We start from the raw sequence: 17909 nt of genomic DNA, 5'->3' as shown, positions 1-17909 counted from the left end.
CCTCCTGTGTTTCGCGTCCGGACCGGAGCAATGGCACGCCACCTGGGGGCTGAGGAAGTGAAGTTGCGGGTTTGAAGAAAGAAAGAGTGTCTAAAGGCGCGGGCAGCCACGTTGAAGGAGTGGTTGCAGGATAGTGGTGGAATGGGGCAAAAATATATTGACTCAATTGGCTAGGTAATCACACCAGTCACCTCAGAATTTGGCGTCGTGCAGCCGCTCTCAAGCTTTCGCCACGCACGGGCCACGTCTTTAAAACGGGCGTCAATAGTAGGACGAAGAAACTCGAACAACGTTACGTCTACATGAGGTGGCCTTTTGAATTATTCATTTCAATCATGAGCCCACTGTCAAAATTGCAATCAAAAAACCTATAGTAATTGAGTCTATCATCTCGTGAGGAGACTGCTCCAAGAACTGATTGCGTGAATGGTTGATCGAATATACATGTACAACACCCATCAAACAGCCACTAGCTAGCCTTGCCGACTGCTTACCCAAACGCCTCCACCGGCTGCAGAACGCTATCACACCGCAAGAAATCAGACCTTGGGTATCTCGTTAACCCGTCCAATAATGACCGCCCTATTTACTATATTGGAAGTTGCCGAATCCCGCCGCACCCAAACTCCCGGCCCCCATGCTGTGTCCGAAGTGAGGCCCGGGAGTTGTCGCATTGAGTCCCGCGTGACTGCTAGTTGGCGTGGAAGGGTTGTTGGGAGTGTGGCCAGAGGCAAAGCTTGCGGCGACGCCTGTGAGGCCGTTGGCTTGCTGCTGAGGAGTACCCTGCGCGGCGAAGAACTCCTCGCGATATTGTTGAGAGGCGGGTAGAGGAACGCCATGCAGGCCGTAGATTTGGTCGGCAAGATCGTCAGGCAAATCGCCGCCGAAGACACGGTTGCGCATGGCCCAGAAGACGGATCCAGTGAGCCAAGCGTCCGAGCCGCCGGTATGCGCTGGGCCAACCCGATGGCAAGACAGCATATCCGCGAGATCCTGCAGTCCAGAGCGTTGGCCGAGGTCGCTAATGATGCGCGAGCTTTCCGGTGTAAGGCGGCCCTGACCATTCATACGCTGGGCATGACGCAGGAGAAACTTGATGTCCCAAAGTTTAGGGAAATATGTGCCCACAACATCAAAGAATCCGCTTTGGTCTTCAGGAAGGCCTTGCGCAGTAAGAAGCTTGATGAGGTAGCCGAAATCGTATCCACTATGAAACGACAGCCAGTTCACCTCATCAGAAAAGACGAGGCCGGATGTGGTGAGAAGAGAGCCAAAAGCGTCCAAGTCGATGCCCATTTCGCGGTTCTTGTCGAACTCAACGCCGCTTTGCTCAAGTAGTTGGATCGACGGCTCCGAGAACATGTCCTCGTTAAGATTAAATTTGAAGTTGAAGACCCAGGTGCATGGCAAGTACATGAGGTTGTTGGGATAGGGCGACTTTCCGTTCAGCTGGCTGATAAGAGAAGGGTCGGGCTGTTGAGGCGGGAGATCGCCTTCGGCTGTCCAGACAGTTATTCCAAGCTGAATGGGCTTCAGGAGGTCTACGTTGCAGCGTAGCGTCTGATAGTGATACTCGGCCTTGCTACCAGCAAAGTTACCGATCGGTCTGGCGACAATTCCGGGAAATTCAGCGTCCTGCATGCAAATGTCAGCCGGTATGCCAGATTTGGGAAAGGGGCGTAGCAAGTTTATCCATAGCGACAGATAGTAGCTGAACGTGCATCTGCGAGAAAAGCCCCATGGGCCCGCGGATGAAGCCGACCAGTCTGAAGCTCCAAAGACGCATTGTTGCGATCGCAGTTTGAGTGATAACATACCATCGACACGTAAGGATACTTGATGATAAGCTGTCTTAGAACGGCCATCTCTTGCTCAAGATTATGCCGCCAGACCTGCCTTATCCTGCTATTCGCTCCGGACTTGTTATCCATGCTTGCTGCTTCAAGTTGATGTGCTGAGTGTTCTTGCATAGCCGCGCCTCTTGCGAAACCTTGCTGGGCTGCGACTGACGCAAGACCCTGGCCTTGTCCGCTCAATGTGCCGCCATTGAATACCGAACTGCTAGCGCCTGGTGTGAAAGCATTCGCGCCATATGTTGATGATGACGGGAAGGGCGATATTCCTCCATTGATGGCAGTGCCACCGAAGCTGGGTTGAGAGTTGAAGCTACCGGGTAGGTGTGATGATTGGCTTTGGTAAGAGCTCTGAGGGATTGAGTGTTGTGAATTGAGGTGCACGAATGGATTCGACATGTGCGAAGGGTGCATCCGGCTCACTTGAGGAGGCATGGCTAGCGGCCGTGCAGGACCAAACCAAGGTGTTGGGAGGAATATGTACTGTCGGTGTTGCTCCTGTCTGCGGAAGTACTGGTAGAGTTGCGTTTGCGGTTCCGACCAAGAGAAATGTCGCACAGCCCTTTCTGGAAGATGGGCTCTCGAGGGTTGAGGCTGTTGGCGCTTTGAATCTCGACGAGTTCGACTGGGTCGAGTGGGGGTGTCTTCGGATCTTCTATGATTTCGGGACAGCCTCCATTCTTGCGCGTCGGGATGGTCTGCAGGATGATCCTCTGAGTGACGATTCACTAGACGCAGTGGAATTAGCGTCTAGGTGTTGTCGCGTGAACGGTAGAGTACTGGTCGCGGGAATAGCGCGTCGCCGGTATCGGTCGTTCGGGAATCTTTCGTTCGGCGTAGAGAATGCTAAATATTTGTCAGAAGTCCGCGTATTCAGTCTGTCGGATTGGAGAGTGTCAATGTCGAGAGGTCGGTAACAGTATATGCGCCATACGTGAGCTCGACCTTCAACTGGCAGGAGTCTGTCGGTCGAAAGCCGGCGAGGAAAGTGCGGCGAGTCCCCGCCCCGTCGCATGGACTGCGACAGCAACCGCACCTCAGGCAGATCGTAGGTAAGCAACAACGCGCCATTGAAACACCTGGTACGACTCCCGCCTGCTGCACGCCTGCTTGATCGCGTGTGCTCACAATTCACAGAGAGCAAAATGGCCCCCAGACCCAACCTCACCGGCTTTGACCCGCAAAAGTTCGCCGCCGCGGCCGGCCAACCCGCAAACGATCCCTGGGCGAGAGCGTACGTCCGGTCCCGACCGTGCCTTCAAGGCTGAAAGAATCCATAGACGCTCTGGTACTAACACAAAGCAGCGAGGCCTGGAGATACACCGGCCCCTTCAGCCGTGCCAACCGCTTCAAGGGCTCTTTCCCCGGCTTCGGTATCGCATTGGGAGCTTTCGCAGTCTACGTCGCATACGATAAACTTGTTGCCGACCACGGACATCACGGCCACCACGACGAGGGACACCACTAGAAGATGAGACTTGCCGGGGGCAGCATGTATAGTGCGTAGGCGCGGCGTTTGGGAGTACTTAGTCCACGGGTGTCAGAAGGCACGCTTGTGGGAGATATAAGGCAGAGGCTTCAGGGAAGAGGAAAAGCATGCCGAATTCGTATGGAAATATTGCCCGGAAAGGGCGCTGTATATAGGAGAGGAACGTCAAGTGAAAGCCCATCTGCATGAGTACCATCTCTTGTTGTTCTGTCGTTGCAGGAAAGTGTCGAGGGAATGGACCTGACATTGCGTACATATGAGCTCCGGATTACCCTGTGTCACCACAATTGCAGCATCGTCTCGATTCATCTCATCAATATGTCAGTGAGGGTGGGCCTGGACGGAGTCTGGAGCGACAACGTCCGTGCGATTGTAGTGTAGAGTATACCATCACTCTCATACTGCCACGATCTAGGCCAATCTTGAGCCAATGGAGTAGTTGCACAGTCGGGTTGTTTCAAGTCTTCCGCAAGATCGTTCGCAAATCTTCCTTCCTCATCACTTGATGTCAATCAAATGCAGGCTAAATTTTGATTAATCATCCATCAAATTTCATTACCCCACGCTCCCCACGCGTGGCGCCTTGATCTCCAGCTCCAATCTGTCGGTCAACGGCGTTCGCTAAGACATCTCCCAGTCTTACCATCCACTACCCGCTCTCCCGCATTCGCTCTCCACTTTCCCTCGGCTGGCAGACACAGCAGCGATGCGAAGATGACCGACTCAACATGATCGTGCGACAACCTACGAGACCACCGCCACGATTTCGACCTCCACCTCCGCCGCCGCAGGGATGCCGCGGGTCTACCCTCCACTCGAAGGGCGGCAGCCGTCAGTCTACCTCACGCCGTCCTTGGTAGAGTCGACCGCTGGCTTCACTGCAGGCGTCGTCTCAACTCTGGCTGTCCACCCTTTCGACGTCGTAAAGACCCGATTACAAATCGAAAACAGTTCGCAGACTCGGCCCGGCAACAGCTGGCGCGTGATCCGCCAGATCGCAAACGAGGCCTGGCACGAGGGACTACACGGGCATGGCGTTGTCAAGGACTCGGCGCAGGTCGTGCGCAGTTTCTATCGCGGGCTGATGCCAAACATGATCGGAAATAGCATAAGTTGGGGCTTATATTTCATGTGGTATGGCAACATCAAGGACCTGATTGCATCAGCAAGAGGGTCTGAGGGGAAGAAAGCTTTACGCTCAAGCGACTATTTCCTTGCATCGGGAGTCAGTGGAATCCTGACTGCTGTCTTTACAAATCCAATTTGGGTAATCAAGACGCGTATGTTGTCGACGGCGCGGAACTCTCCTGGCGCTTACCGTTCGATCTCCCACGGCACATACGAGCTCTACCGCACAGAGGGCATCAGAGGTTTCTATCGCGGACTGCTGCCTTCGTTGTTTGGTGTGAGCCATGGCGCGATTCAATTCATGGCGTACGAGAATTTGAAGAATCACTGGGGCATGTCGCGGACCGGCGGCAAGAAAGGATTGACGAACTTGGACTACCTTTATCTTAGTGCCGCGAGCAAGATGTTCGCCGGCAGCATCACTTATCCCTACCAAGTCGTGCGGGCACGTCTACAAACCTACGATGCGAGCAACAGATACACCGGAGCTACGGATGTGATCAGGCAGGTGTGGAGGAATGAGGGTCTTACTGGTTTCTACAGAGGGTTTGTTTTCCGACTCAGATGGCTGTCGGTTTAGCCTTTGCTGACACATGTCCATCGCAGACTCGGCCCTAACCTTATAAGGGTCCTCCCATCTACCTGTGTGACCTTCCTCGTTTACGAAAACATGAAGTACTACCTTCCGCGAATGCTGGCTGGCGAAGATCACGCGTTCGGTGATTCGGAACACTAACGGCATTTCTGGAAGAAGAAGAAAGAAAGAATAGACGGAGGAACTGCGAAGTTGCATATACCTGTACAAAGATGCATTAGAAGATGTAGCATGAGTGAGCGACAGGCGTGGCGTTTATTGGAGTAATTGCGCCTTGCCAAACCCATGGTTTTTGGAAATGGTAAACTGATTTCGGGACGGCAGAAGGCGAGCTTAGGTACATCGGGAGCTTCAGGCTTCGAGGCCAGGGCAATCAAATGACTTCATCCTTTCCGCAAACCTCATATCACTGTCCCTCGGGTGTTTTCGCGCTGCCACCGCGGCTCGCCAGCTCCAGCCGGGCGTACTCGGGAACGCGAAATGTCGAGATCGCACGTGTTTCCGCGCGACCGCGGTTAGATCAAGTCACGCATGTTGACGGAACGAGCTCTTCACGATAATTGCTCGCTCAGAGGAGGCGACGGCATTGATGCCGGAGCATCACGGCGATTTGTTCTCGGTGGTTGTAATGGCTTTTAGACGCAAGCGGCAGTATGAGGAAACAGAAGAGCCGCGGAACACACGATGCCGGTCTCCTTGTTCCAGACCTTGCACACGACGACATTTTCTCGCTGCGTTGGCTTGCAAGACGGAGGAAAGAGTCACCAGTACATTATGGTATTCGGCTAATTGCGATCGTAAGCTCCACCCTGACGTTGCTCCCCGTTGCACCTATGTAGTCACAAACAACAAATCATTTTGGGGTTATGGCATCCTCATACGTGTATTCGCATTTTATGTGAGCCGGGGACATGGCAGCGAAATTATAAAGCTCCTCGCGGAGGGACATGGTCAGCTAAGGCATGCATGACGGCGGGATATTGCGCGCATCGGTGGAGGGGATCTCCATGCGGGCCATGCGGGGCCCTCCGGCGCCATCACACCCTTTGCTTGAGGTTGGGCGGGGCACAGCAGCAGCTGTGCGGGCGTAAACACGTCGCTTGCTCGCCGAACTGACTTCGGCCTTCAACCTCAACACTCTCCCACCTTCTTCCACTCACAACACCTTACCAAGCTCATATCGATCTTTCACACCTCGCTCTCGCCTATCTACGCCAACCTCTACAACACCTTCCATTCACAACACCGTCAATATGGTCAAAGCAGGTGCGGGGTTACCGACCCATCCCCTCACTGACTCAATTGCGAGCTAACCTTCAACGCGAACAGTCGTCGCCGGCGCCTCTGGTGGTATCGGACAGGTAAGCACAGTCACAAGGTGGATAGCTTTGGAATTGATAAATACTGACACCTCGTCACAGCCGCTGTCCCTCCTCCTCAAGGCCTGCCCGCTCGTTGACAAGCTCGCCCTCTACGATGTCGTGAACACCCCTGGTGTCGCCGCCGACCTTTCGCACATCTCCTCTGTCGCCCAGATCGAGGGCTTCCTCCCTGCCGACGATGGCCTCAAGAAGGCCTTCACCGGTGCCGACATCGTTGTCATCCCCGCTGGCATTCCCCGTAAGCTACCAGCCATCACGGTACCCCGCTATCTGCCGATACAAGAGCTAAGAATATACCCTCAGGCAAGCCTGGCATGACCCGCGACGACCTCTTCAAGATCAACGCCGGCATCGTGAAGGGCCTGATTGAGGGCGTTGCCCAGTTCTGCCCTGACGCCTACGTGCTCGTCATCTCCAACCCCGTCAACAGCACCGTCCCCATCGCTGCTGAGGTCCTCAAGAAGGCCAACAAGTTCAACCCCCAGAAGCTCTTCGGTGTCACCACCCTCGACGTCGTCCGCGCCGAGACCTTCGTCCAGGGCATCACTGGCGAGAAGGACCCGGCCAAGACCGTTATCCCGGTCATTGGTGGCCACTCTGGCGAGACTATCGTCCCGCTCTTCAGCCAGGCTAAGCCTGCTGTCAACATCCCCGCCGACAAGCTCGACGCCCTCACCAACCGTGTCCAGTTTGGCGGTGACGAGGTCGTCAAGGCCAAGGATGGTGCCGGTTCCGCCACCCTCTCCATGGCCTACGCCGGTTTCCGCTTCGCTGAGAAGCTTCTGAAGGCTGCCAACGGAGAGAGTGGTGTCATTGAGCCCACCTTCGTCTACCTGCCTGGTGTTCCTGGTGGTGATGCCATCGCTAAGGAGACCGGCCTTGAGTACTTCTCCGTTCCCGTCGAGCTCGGCAAGGAGGGCGCCAAGCAGGCCCACAACCCGATTCCTTCTGCGAACGACTACGAGAAGAAGCTCCTCCAGGCTTGCTACGACGGCCTCAAGGGCAACATCTCCAAGGGTGTTGAGTTCGTTGCCAACCCGCCTAAGTAGGTCTCTTCCGCCGCAGCTGTGCCAGGAACACCGACTGACACTGATTCCCAGCTAGGCTATGAATGCATGAATATTGGGCAAATGTTGGCGTCCCTATCCACGGCTAGAGGAAGAGGATGGACGCATACAAAGCGTTGAGTTATTTGCAATGTCGCCGGCGGATTCGTCGCACATAGCTATGAGCCATGAGAATCATTCAAAAGTTGAACATTGCTATCTTTCATTTGTCAATATTGTGATCAACCCCTTCTTGATTAAGGCCTCCGGTGTCTGCCCTGTGTCGGGCGTCCTCTCGCACAGGACTCAACCTGAACAGGCTGTTCGTTGGACCCCTTACGTCCGTGGCGCGGCTTTTATGTACGCTCACAGAGCCCTCGTAAGATTACAGCCTAGTCGCGAGATGATTCAGGCTTTGGGCCTCTTATCCTTCGTCTGAGCAGCTCACTTTGTACGGCGTTCCTCCTACGTTATCGCCTCGGCGGGTTTCTTCTCTGACTCATGAAGCACTTCAAGCCTTCGCGCCTCTCGTCTTGATCTGGAAAGTTGCCGCGGGAATCTCACTTGAGTCCGCGTGCACCGTGACGTCCATTCCCAGCCCTGCAAGAGCACCTCTTATGATTCCACACGGGAAGTAAAGATACTGCATTGACATCAACGTCAGCGAACGCCATCCGCAGCCCTTCTCCATTTGTCCCACCAATCCATACTCACCGCCTGTGCCCGACTCAATGTATCCTCCCCAGCCTTCACACCAGCCTTCCTGTCCACGCTCACGCGACTTATGGGCTGAAATCGTTGGTCTGTCAGAACAAACACGCCCCTGTGGTTGGTCTTCAGGTTGTCGATCTGCTTCCGGAACAACAAGGGCCAGAGGTCCTTGCAGACAAATTTGATGCTGTCGAGCGGCGTCTGTGGCCGTGGTCGACCGGCGCTGAACCTGTTTGTCCAATCCGTCAGATCCCATTGTTCGAACCGTGGCCTGCCTCTTTCAAGATCCCAGGGCCCCAGAAAAGGCATACCTACCGCTCAACCAACCCCTGCCCAACTCTATACCCCATCCCATCTAACCGCCAAAACACCGCATCGCGATTCTCCTCCTCCACATCCCCCGCTCCTCCCGCCGCCGTCGTATTATCGGTCGGCGCCCCGCCCACGGACAGCGTGTCCGCGGCCGGTTTGCTCGCCGCTGCTGCGCTTGGTGTTTGTACTGGCTGGTCGTGGAAGATTTGGCTGCGGGCATAGTCTTCGCGCTGTGCGCGGTCTCGCGCGGCGTGTTGTTCGGCTATGCGCTGTGCGAGCGGGACGAGCTCGATAAGGAGGAAGTCGAGAGTTGAGGCGGCGAGGAGAGAGTCGGGTTGTGCGGGAGGTGATGGCACGGGGCGCGACATTGTCTGATTTGTGGTGCAGTTTGGCGAGAGTTGTCTGTAGGCTCGATTCTTCGTCCGTCCCTTGAGTTGTAGAGGGGAGGTGGGGGGTTTTGGTTATGGGCTCGGTTTGGGCTAATTTGACGGCGACGACATAATGTTGTTCCTTTAAAGTGAGTCAGAGAGGCCTTGAAGGTGCGACAATTATGGTCCTAAAGTTGTATCTTCGCGGTTTGCGAAGGTCATGCTCATGTAAAGGGCGTCGGCGACTGAGGTCGTGGCCCGAGCGTTTGAGCCGAGAAAGAGTTCAAAATACGGTAATGGCAGGCACGAGTTACGATCAACGTCTGCTGCTTGTATTGGATGGACTGCCGTCTTTCCTACCAAAAATGTTTCAATTTTGGCAATTAAGCATGGTCACAACTGTTCCAAGCGTCGCAGGCAGATGGCAACTAGCCAATCATCAACGGAAACATCAACCACTGCTGGCATACTACTTGACGTTTTGAGCCCATCGCTTACTCGGACATTTGAGGTCCACGAGATTTTCTGACAGTCTCATTACTACTAGGTATCCCCGCTCTCCGGCGCAAGAAAGCTTCAAGTGGTACTACCTTTATTACTGGCTATCGAAAGAAAACAGAATTCCCCCGGAAAGTAAGATATTCGCTCTGTAAGAACGCGTCGTGATCTTCTAAAGCCTACAATTTCCGGACGCGCGATGGAACCATCACATATCTCTTGGTGCCTGTTGCTGAGGCGCGATGCCAAGCGTCATTAGAGACCTTTAAACACAACGATATGTCAGACCCAGTGCCGACATGATTCATCGCTCAAATGATGTCAACCTCTTTCAAACACTGCTCTCGCCTTACATTCAGGTTGCTTCAGATAATCTTGGGGCTTCAATGTGCACCACCAATGTCTACGTCGAACATATTGGAGCCGCAGAAAAACAATATTGGAGTTTCTCCACGTATCGGAAAGGTTCACTTGCTGGCTTGACGACATCAACGAAATGCTCCTCTGCACGAGCGGTCAAGAGCGTCTCAACTTGATACCCCAACCCTAACCCTAAAACTGGAACACAAGATGTGTGATATGTCAGACGAAGGTTAATATCGACCCCTCAAACAACCCCAGCAAAGTGGCGTTCAACTAGGGGTCAACGTATGCAAGGCCATATTGATTATGGTAGCGACTAATCGCCCCGATCTATCGCCCGCATATACCCCAGTTGGCGCTGCCTTCTCGTCCCACTGTGGACGCATGCGCAGAGCGAACGAACCAGACTCGCTGCCGAACACGGCTTATATGTTCGCATGATACTGTCCGCAAAACCTGGTGAGAGTCCATGGCCTTCGAAACACCTGGCTGACTCTGGATGATTTACCCTGCCCTGAAATGATTGGGTTGAAACACACCGACAATTGTCTGATAGGATTCGGGATTCACGAGAACCCATGTCACGGAGGTACCAATGCGCTGCATCACCTGGGCGGTGTGGTCTGACGTTGAGACCATACCAGGCCATCTCGACGGCGTTGGGAGCATGGGACCATCTCACTAGCATCGCAGTTGCTGCCGGATTGCTATGATTTACCCTGTGATTGCAGACGCAAAGCACAAACTGCGAGAATCAAATCAAGCAACAAGAGCAACCGTACATTGCATCAAGTCCGACGGGCGCATTCGGGTTTGGGGGTTGCGGTACAGTCATCACTTCCTTGTTGCGGATTGCCACCACATCAAATCAATTGTCCGCCGCACGATAGCTTCGAACAGGCTGGGGAGCCGCACACCCCAGACGTGCGGCCGGGCGGTGGTGATCAAACTCATCTAAAAAGTGGAATGTCTCTTGAACATAGCGTCGATCATGCGACGGTCTGGCCACCTGCGCAACCTTGACTTCAGTACCCCGTGGATGTTCACTAGTATGTACTGCTATTGTGCCTCGGACGGCATCTGCTTCGTGACGGATTTGGAAGGTTGAGCTGCTGTAGCTGCCGCATGAGCAGATCTATTTGAGTATTGGCACGGTAAGAATACCGACAGGAACGGAGATCCAGGGTCTTTCTAGCCCAGCGACATCGAGGCTCTTTACGGGATACGAGCCTTGATTGAAGAGCTCACCGTCCGACGATCATCTTCCGCCTGGACGACGCGCGGTATCATCGAGTCCAATCGAAGTTGAGCTCCCTTTCTTCACAAAATGCAGGGTCTGAGACATAGCAACCTATTTGCACGCGAGCCAAAGCGTGTGTTGCGCCGGCGGTTGGTTGTGCGACTCCTCGCGGAAAGAGCACACGTTGGCGTCGCACGGCAGAAACGACTGGCCTGGTCAGCATCTCGAAGTGGGAGAATACTTACGGCACACGGCCAGCTGCGATATGACATATCACTCCTGAGAGCGTCGAGTCTATTTGCGTGGGCGGTTAAACGCCTCTGCGTTCTGTGGCTTTGCTGATCGTCGTGCAGCCGTTGAGTTTCACGACGTGACAGGTTGCAGCAACGCACGACTCGCCCGCCGTTTCGAATTCCTGAGCATTTGTGTGCGTGTGCCCTAGCTCTAGAAAACGGCCATGACCTTCTATCACATCTCTACCACACCGACCGACGCTGTCTGCCGACAGCAGAGTTTGGGACCGTTGCAACACGTCCAGGTGGGCTCTGCACTACTGCAAGCGCGAACTTACACGTCGGCGAAGTCCCAACGTGCCGGGCCCGGTTTTCCAATGCTTTCGTCACGCCTGCGATCAAGACAAGAAAAAAAGATTCTGGGGTTTCCACTTTTGGGAGCGAGAGGCGCCTTTGAGGAAAGATGATTGGACGAAGCCCCGGGCCGGAGACTTTTGTCGCGGGCCAGTGCGATGGGCCTTCCGCTTTGCACGTGTGTAGTCGGGTCATGCCTGGCTTCACGCGGCCTGCCTTTTGCCGTAGCTCTTATCAATTGGACGCCCTGCTGAAGCGCACACTGCCGTGCCGTGCCTGGGAGGCACTTTGCAGCAACTAGAGACGGGCGGATCGTCGTGCATGCCAGGCGTGCAGTGAGCTGTCCCCGAATCGGTGGTTGCACAAATGAACGTTGCTATCAATATTATTCTTGTACGAGCGGCGGCCTGCGCTTCGCTGTGCTGCGCTGAAGTGGAGATTGCGAAAATGCGACGAATGCGATGGGAGTCTCGATGCCTCGGCCGACGTCGTCAGCGCGCCCACTCCGCCCCGGCGAAGAGGAGAACTCACTGTTCGCCGGCCACGAACACCTCGGGACGTCGGGTCCACCCAGGGGAAACGCGCGTGCTTTTTTTCGCGAGAACCGCTGCTCGCGCTCGCCGGCCTGCCCACTGCGCTTGCTCACTACGTGGCCCAGCGCCGGACGGTACCGGTGGCTGGCTGATCGCCGGAGTTGCGACCAGTGTTTGAGCGCGCGTGCCTGTGGCAGCTGGGAGACACTACGCCTGCACCACCATACTCGTACCGCTCGCGCTGGCGGCGGCCATTTCGCCCTTTTGCTCCAGGGGCCGAAATGCTCGAGTGATCAGCTCGCGCGGCGCCTCCCATGGCCGGAGCGGGATCAACGTCGTCACGGCAGGCTCGCAGCTGCACCCGTGCCGATGTTTGCCAGGAACAGGCATGCGATGCACTTGCCGTGCATACACTTTGCAGAAGCGCCGGACGGATCCCGGTGGGCGCTCGTCGTTGCGCTCGTCTAGGTAAGGCCGCATTGCGTGCCACGCGTGGGCCGCACCCACCTCCCCGCTCTCCTGTCGTGTGTGCAAGACCGGGTTTGCCATGTTTCACTTCTCGTTAGCCTCTGTTCCTGCATCCACCGCCGACGCTATCGTGCCAGGATGATGCTGTCTCACGGCCTCCCAGGATCTCGACCGCCCAGCGAGTGCTTTGACCGGCCGCTCAGCGCTGCTGGTCACACAGTTAATGCTTCCGATCCTCTGGTGATCCCAAGGCTCTGCATCTCATTTCGTCTTCTTCCTTGGTTGCGCAGTGGAAGCCGTCATCTGTCGGTTTTCAACCCTCGTTCACCCCGTTCTATCAGTGTCTCCGGCCGTTTTTCCTTTTTCTCCGTATCATTAATCGCCGGACTCGAAGCTACTGCAACCAGCGTGCGCGAAGGAATGCCACCGACTTTCCAACTTGCTTAAGCGACACCGAGGCATTGACACTACACCAACATGTCACAATCCTCTTTCCACCAATCTATAGCGGCTGTCGCCCAGGCTCCAGGCCAATTCCTCCAGAATGCAAAAGCCAATGGCTTGATTAAACGCAACTCTATATTCTCACGCCCCGAAACACGTAACGCCAGTATTGATCTGGACGCGTCCGATCTGGATTCTATGCGAACGACCAACCGAAGCCTGTCGACATGTCAAGCTGTGCCCCGACCTTCATCATCATCAGGTGTCATGGAGCGCAGTCACACAGATCCGACCTTGTCGAAACGACACTCGCTTTTCCGCAGTCGCAAAAAGTCGCTTCGAAAGTCTGTCCACGATGAGGATATCCCGGGCTCAGAGATGCCTCCTAGGAGTTTCAAATCGGTGGATGAGTGTACGTTTACACCACGGTGACGCACAGCATTCAGTCCGAGACTAACTTGTTCAAAAGACCACAGTCACTTGCGCAAGCAATCTATCTCGCCGCCATTCAACTTCCAACATCTCAGCCATACACGAAGGAAACATGTACCAGACCTGGCCACCGTTGACGAAAAAGGCCTATCACGCGTTCAGTTTCAAGCCCAACAACAGTCGCCCTCGAGTGATCTCCAAGGTATCAGAGCGACCGATCTGTCGCCGAAGCTGGACGAAACGCGCTCCTCAGCGTCGTCAAGGCCAACCACACCCTGTCTGCCCGAACCTGGATCTGGACCCCATCACTCCAGCAGCCGCTCAATGGATGTTAGACATATCATGCAGCCGGCTGTAACCGGTCACGGCCGACCTCGAGCGTCGTCGTGTCAGACCCAAAGCGCCATGCAACGAAACCCGTCTGCCATTAGTCGGGTCGTCCGGCTTTCCACACACAATCCGAATGTTCCGGAAGCGGAATCCAAACCGCCGCTTGACGTGCAGGTTATGCATTGCTCTCCTTCGGAAGTCAAATACCGTTCACAACAGCCTCTACCAGCTCTTCCGCAACCTGCTGGATCAAAACGAAAATCGAAACGCATGACGTTTGACTCGCAATACTCAATCGGATCTTACAGCGAGACAGCGTCCTCCATGAACTCGCCCAAGTCCTCAACTAGCAACCAAGTTAATGCGGGATCATTCGACGGCAAAGACGAATACGGATCACTGGCCGACGTTTCCGAGGCTTCTTGGGAAAATGACGTGGACTTTTGTTACGAGCAGGAAGCAGAGTCAACTTGCGATTTCCATTGGGATGAGCCCGAAGAAGACGCAGACGGTGCGTTCCGACTGTCAAAATTCCTTCCGCCCAACGATGGATCGAGGACCTCTGCTTTGTTTGCTGCGGCGCCACAGAACACCAGCCCATTGCAGCGCCGCCGTTCATCGATCGTCGGCCATCGGGGATTTCAGCACGCCAGGACGAACTCCGCGAATTACGAGACTCGATACCACGACGGGCACGCGCAGGCAAGCCAGGAACACCTCGCCTCCGTCTCTGAAGACGTAGAGGAGTCAAAGCCAATGTTCGGTCCCGAAATCATGCATCTAGGCGCCTCTGTCGGCAGCTTGAGCGATGATGCTTCCACGCGAACCGGCAGCTCGAGACACCGAAAGTCCAACTCCTGCGCGTCCTACGAAAGTGGCATCCGCCCGATGGCCCCAACCAGCGACAACGGCCACTCATCTGTCGCCTCGTTGAACAGCATCCCTGAGTTGGTTCACAGCAACACTGCATGCAGCAGCACGGACGCGGTGGCCGCTGTTCAGGACTCCGAGCCAGAAAGATCTCCCCAGGCTGCCGTGTGCGACATCATGCGCAAGCCCAGCACCCTCTCCAACCGCGCAATCCTGCAGGCGGGACGCGTGGTGCAGAGAGGAAGGCCGTCGATCGCTGGCGGTAGGCTCTCGAGGACACCTTCTGCGCAGGCGCAGAAGCCTCTTGCGGAGGAAGAGGAGCAGACAACGTGGATTTGAGCGATGTTTGCGGCTCCTTCGGGTCCTGAAAACCCTCTCCTATGTACTATCATGATATTACTACTACGATGGGAACGATATGGACGATACGGAAGGATCAGGAAAGGTTACCAGTGAAAGTAGAATGAAATTTACAAACTCTCATTCAGCAATGGATACAGCATCTCTTGTCTCAACATCATTATGCTGCGATCTCTGTTCATTTCGGACCTCGCGTGAGCCCCCATCAGCATTCAACCCCAGACAAGGGTCCGTATAGTATCCACACGGCAGAGTCCCGAGAACCTGGGCACGTCTGAGAAGCACGTCTACTTCATACATAGTTTAGGGTAGTGTAGGGTACGTGAACCATTAAAAAGCCCAGCTACATCGGATATATTACAAACCAACTTCATGTCGCCGCTCCCAAAGCATCATCAAGAAACAGACGCGCTAGGCCGGACTCTTGGTTTGCGCGCGTGGTGGGCTACTGTAGCGTCCAAGTTGCAGTTGCCAGGGCTCGACTTCTCCTGTGTTTTGGCGGGCCGCGAAACTCAAGTCCCAAGATCCGCACCCCTCCCCAGGCTGTGCCCTGTTACACCCAGCCCACTTCAGTGATCCAAACAAATTACACATCGGCTCTCGCCATTACTGGCCAACGTCACCATTTACTCTGTTGGGCATTAATCAATTCCTTCGCACGGAAAGCGAGCAGGACATCTATTACAGTGCACTAAGCGTGCAACAGCAGCCACGGACCCAAGGACAACAAACCGGCCGCTGCGCTGCGTAGGGCGCTGCTGTCAGCTGGGACATGGCGGTGCTCGAGCAGAGCTGGGTGAAGGTGCAGGAGAAGACGTTTGGAAAATGGTGCGTGACAGGGGCGAGAGGGGCAGGAGGGGGGAAATGAAATGCGGCGCAAATGGCTAACGGCGTACCGCAAACAGGCTCAACAGCAAACTCGCCGTGCGCGGCGTGCATGTTAACGACCTCGTCCAGGATGTCTCCGACGGCACCGTCCTCATCCACCTCCTCGAGATCCTCTCACAGGAATCCCTCGGCCGATATGCTGCCAAGCCGAAGCTCCGTGTGCAGCGGTTTGAGAACGCCAACATAGCGCTGGATTTCATTAAAGGGCGGAAGATTCAATTGACGAACATCGGCGCGGAGGATATTGTGGACGGGAATCGCAAGATTATTCTGGGTCTGATTTGGACGCTCATTCTGCGGTTCACGATCAGCGATATCAATGACCAGGGCCTGAGCGCGAGAGAGGGGTTGCTCTTGTGGTGTCAGAGAAAGACGGCGTGCTACAATGAAGTGTCGGTGCAGGACTTTTCGACCAGTTGGAACAATGGCCTGGCCTTCTGCGCCCTGCTGGACATCCACAGACCCGACCTGATGGACTACGACAGCCTGGATAAGTCAGACCACCGCGGAAACATGCAGCTGGCCTTCGACATCGCTTCTAAGGAGATCGGCATCCCAGACCTGCTCGACGTGGAGGACGTCTGCGATGTCGCCAAGCCCGACGAGCGCTCGCTCATGACCTACATCGCCTACTGGTTTCACGCTTTCTCGCATATGGAGAAGGTCGAGAATGCTGGGCGCAGAGTGGAGAAGTTCGTCACGAACATGCAGGGTGCGTGGGAGATGCAGAACAACTACGAGAGGAGGATGCGGGCTTTGCTTGCGTCAATTGCCGAGAAGGAGAAGCAGTGGGCAGAGGCTGTGTTTGATGGGACATACACAAATGCGAAGGAGCAGCTTGCAGAGTTCACGAGCTACAAGCTGAAGGACAAGCGGACGAAGATCGCAGAGAAGAGCGACCTGGCAGGTCTCCTCGGAAACATCAAGACCAAACTGAGCACATACCGCTTGAGTCCCTACAATCCGCCTCCAGAGCTGAGTCTGGATGCCCTCGATAAAGCCTGGCAAAGTCTCACACAATCAGAGCGCGAGCGCAGCCAGGTCATTAATAACACCATCCGCGACATCAAGAACAATCTCCGCCGCACCTTCGCAGACAAGGCTAACGACTTTGCGCTCGCCCTAAGCACCATCAGCATGAGCATCTCGGGACTGGAAGGCGATGTCGAAGACCAGCTTAACCACACTCAACAAATTTCTCAGCATCTGCCACCCCTTGACCAATACCTCGAGGTCATCGCTAAGCTCGACAAGCAGTGCGAACAGGCCAACATCGAAGAAAACGACTACACAACATACACTTACGAGGAACTCGTCTACGAGCTTTCTCTAGTCCGCTCTTCAGTACAGAAGAAGCTCGTGTTCCTCGAAAACCAGATGGTTGCACGTAACATGACCAACCTGACACCAATGCAACTGGAAGAATTCGAGTCCGTCTTCCGCCACTTTGACCGCGACGTCTCAAACAGCCTGCAAGAACTCGAATTCAGCGCCGCCCTCGCCTCGCTCGGCCTTGTCTATGACGAAGACGAAATGCATGACCGCTTCGTCGAGGTCGCCGGCCGCGGCGGCAGCGTCAGCTTCGAGCAATTCATCCGCTTCATGGTCGACGTGACCGAGGACCAGAACACTGCGGAGCAGGTCTTCGAGAGCTTCCGCGAGGTCGCCGATGGCAAGCCCTACGTCACCGAGCTCGACCTCACCCACAGCCTGATCCCGGAGGAGATCGTGCAGCAGCTGATGGAGAGCATGCCCGCGCACCGCGGCCCGGACCTTAAGGAGGACCGTGACCTGCCCAAGTACGACTACATCCAATTCATGGAAAAGTACATGGGTGACGGCGGAGAGGCGAACGGGCACGCTTAGAGGGCGAGCTTTGCGTCCGACTCGTCGTGTTGATGGATTTGAGCCGCGCTTGATTTTTTCGTTGTGACTTTTTCGTCTTTTTGTTTTTTTGCGTCTCCCGATACCTGCTTGAGGCGGGCCTCTGTAATGATCCACGCGCCCGAGGC

At 55.1% G+C, this 17909-nt stretch overlaps 7 protein-coding genes across 7 annotated transcripts; 5 read left to right on the top strand and 2 right to left on the bottom strand.

Moving 5' to 3' along the window:
• Positions 1-355: 355 nt before the first annotated feature.
• Positions 356-2765, bottom strand: WHR41_08596 (uncharacterized protein). Its single transcript, XM_069377200.1, has 2 exons — positions 1818-2765; positions 356-1635 (listed from the first exon to the last, which is right to left on the bottom strand). Exons 1-2 carry the CDS (start codon positions 2286-2288, stop codon positions 583-585), a joined length of 1524 nt encoding a protein of 507 aa, XP_069225798.1. The 5' UTR covers positions 2289-2765; the 3' UTR covers positions 356-582.
• Positions 2766-2906: 141 nt separating this feature from the next.
• Positions 2907-3534, top strand: WHR41_08595 (uncharacterized protein). Its single transcript, XM_069377199.1, has 3 exons — positions 2907-2935; positions 2991-3087; positions 3159-3534. Exons 2-3 carry the CDS (start codon positions 2999-3001, stop codon positions 3319-3321), a joined length of 252 nt encoding a protein of 83 aa, XP_069225797.1. The 5' UTR covers positions 2907-2935; positions 2991-2998; the 3' UTR covers positions 3322-3534.
• Positions 3535-3934: 400 nt separating this feature from the next.
• On the top strand, positions 3935-5206 carry WHR41_08594 (uncharacterized protein; the record flags this gene model as incomplete). Its single annotated transcript, XM_069377198.1, has 2 exons — positions 3935-5016; positions 5077-5206. The coding sequence occupies exons 1-2, from the start codon at positions 4136-4138 to the stop codon at positions 5204-5206; spliced, it is 1011 nt and encodes a 336-aa protein (XP_069225796.1). The 5' UTR covers positions 3935-4135.
• Positions 5207-6318: 1112 nt separating this feature from the next.
• WHR41_08593 (uncharacterized protein) lies at positions 6319-7709 on the top strand (the record flags this gene model as incomplete). The annotated part of the gene is made up of 5 exons (XM_069377197.1): positions 6319-6331; positions 6395-6426; positions 6487-6685; positions 6751-7492; positions 7548-7709. 5 exons carry the CDS (start codon positions 6319-6321, stop codon positions 7549-7551), a joined length of 990 nt encoding a protein of 329 aa, XP_069225795.1. The 3' UTR covers positions 7552-7709.
• On the bottom strand, positions 7674-8884 carry WHR41_08592 (uncharacterized protein; the record flags this gene model as incomplete). Its single annotated transcript, XM_069377196.1, has 3 exons — positions 7674-8136; positions 8208-8433; positions 8520-8884. The coding sequence occupies 3 exons, from the start codon at positions 8882-8884 to the stop codon at positions 8005-8007; spliced, it is 723 nt and encodes a 240-aa protein (XP_069225794.1). The 3' UTR covers positions 7674-8004.
• A 4030-nt stretch (positions 8885-12914) lies between these two features.
• Positions 12915-15234, top strand: WHR41_08591 (uncharacterized protein). The gene is made up of 2 exons (XM_069377195.1): positions 12915-13429; positions 13487-15234. The coding sequence occupies exons 1-2, from the start codon at positions 13051-13053 to the stop codon at positions 14986-14988; spliced, it is 1881 nt and encodes a 626-aa protein (XP_069225793.1). The 5' UTR covers positions 12915-13050; the 3' UTR covers positions 14989-15234.
• A 120-nt stretch (positions 15235-15354) lies between these two features.
• On the top strand, positions 15355-17848 carry WHR41_08590 (uncharacterized protein). Its single transcript, XM_069377194.1, has 2 exons — positions 15355-15837; positions 15915-17848. Exons 1-2 carry the CDS (start codon positions 15782-15784, stop codon positions 17761-17763), a joined length of 1905 nt encoding a protein of 634 aa, XP_069225792.1. The 5' UTR covers positions 15355-15781; the 3' UTR covers positions 17764-17848.
• The last annotated feature ends 61 nt before the right edge of the window (positions 17849-17909 follow it).

This window comes from Cladosporium halotolerans, assembly GCF_011745625.1.
Source record: "Cladosporium halotolerans strain TM138-S3 chromosome Unknown Sca45, whole genome shotgun sequence".
Lineage (NCBI taxonomy): Eukaryota > Fungi > Ascomycota > Dothideomycetes > Cladosporiales > Cladosporiaceae > Cladosporium > Cladosporium halotolerans.
Note: the sequence above shows the minus strand (reverse complement) of the source record. Positions and strands in the feature narration are given on the sequence as shown.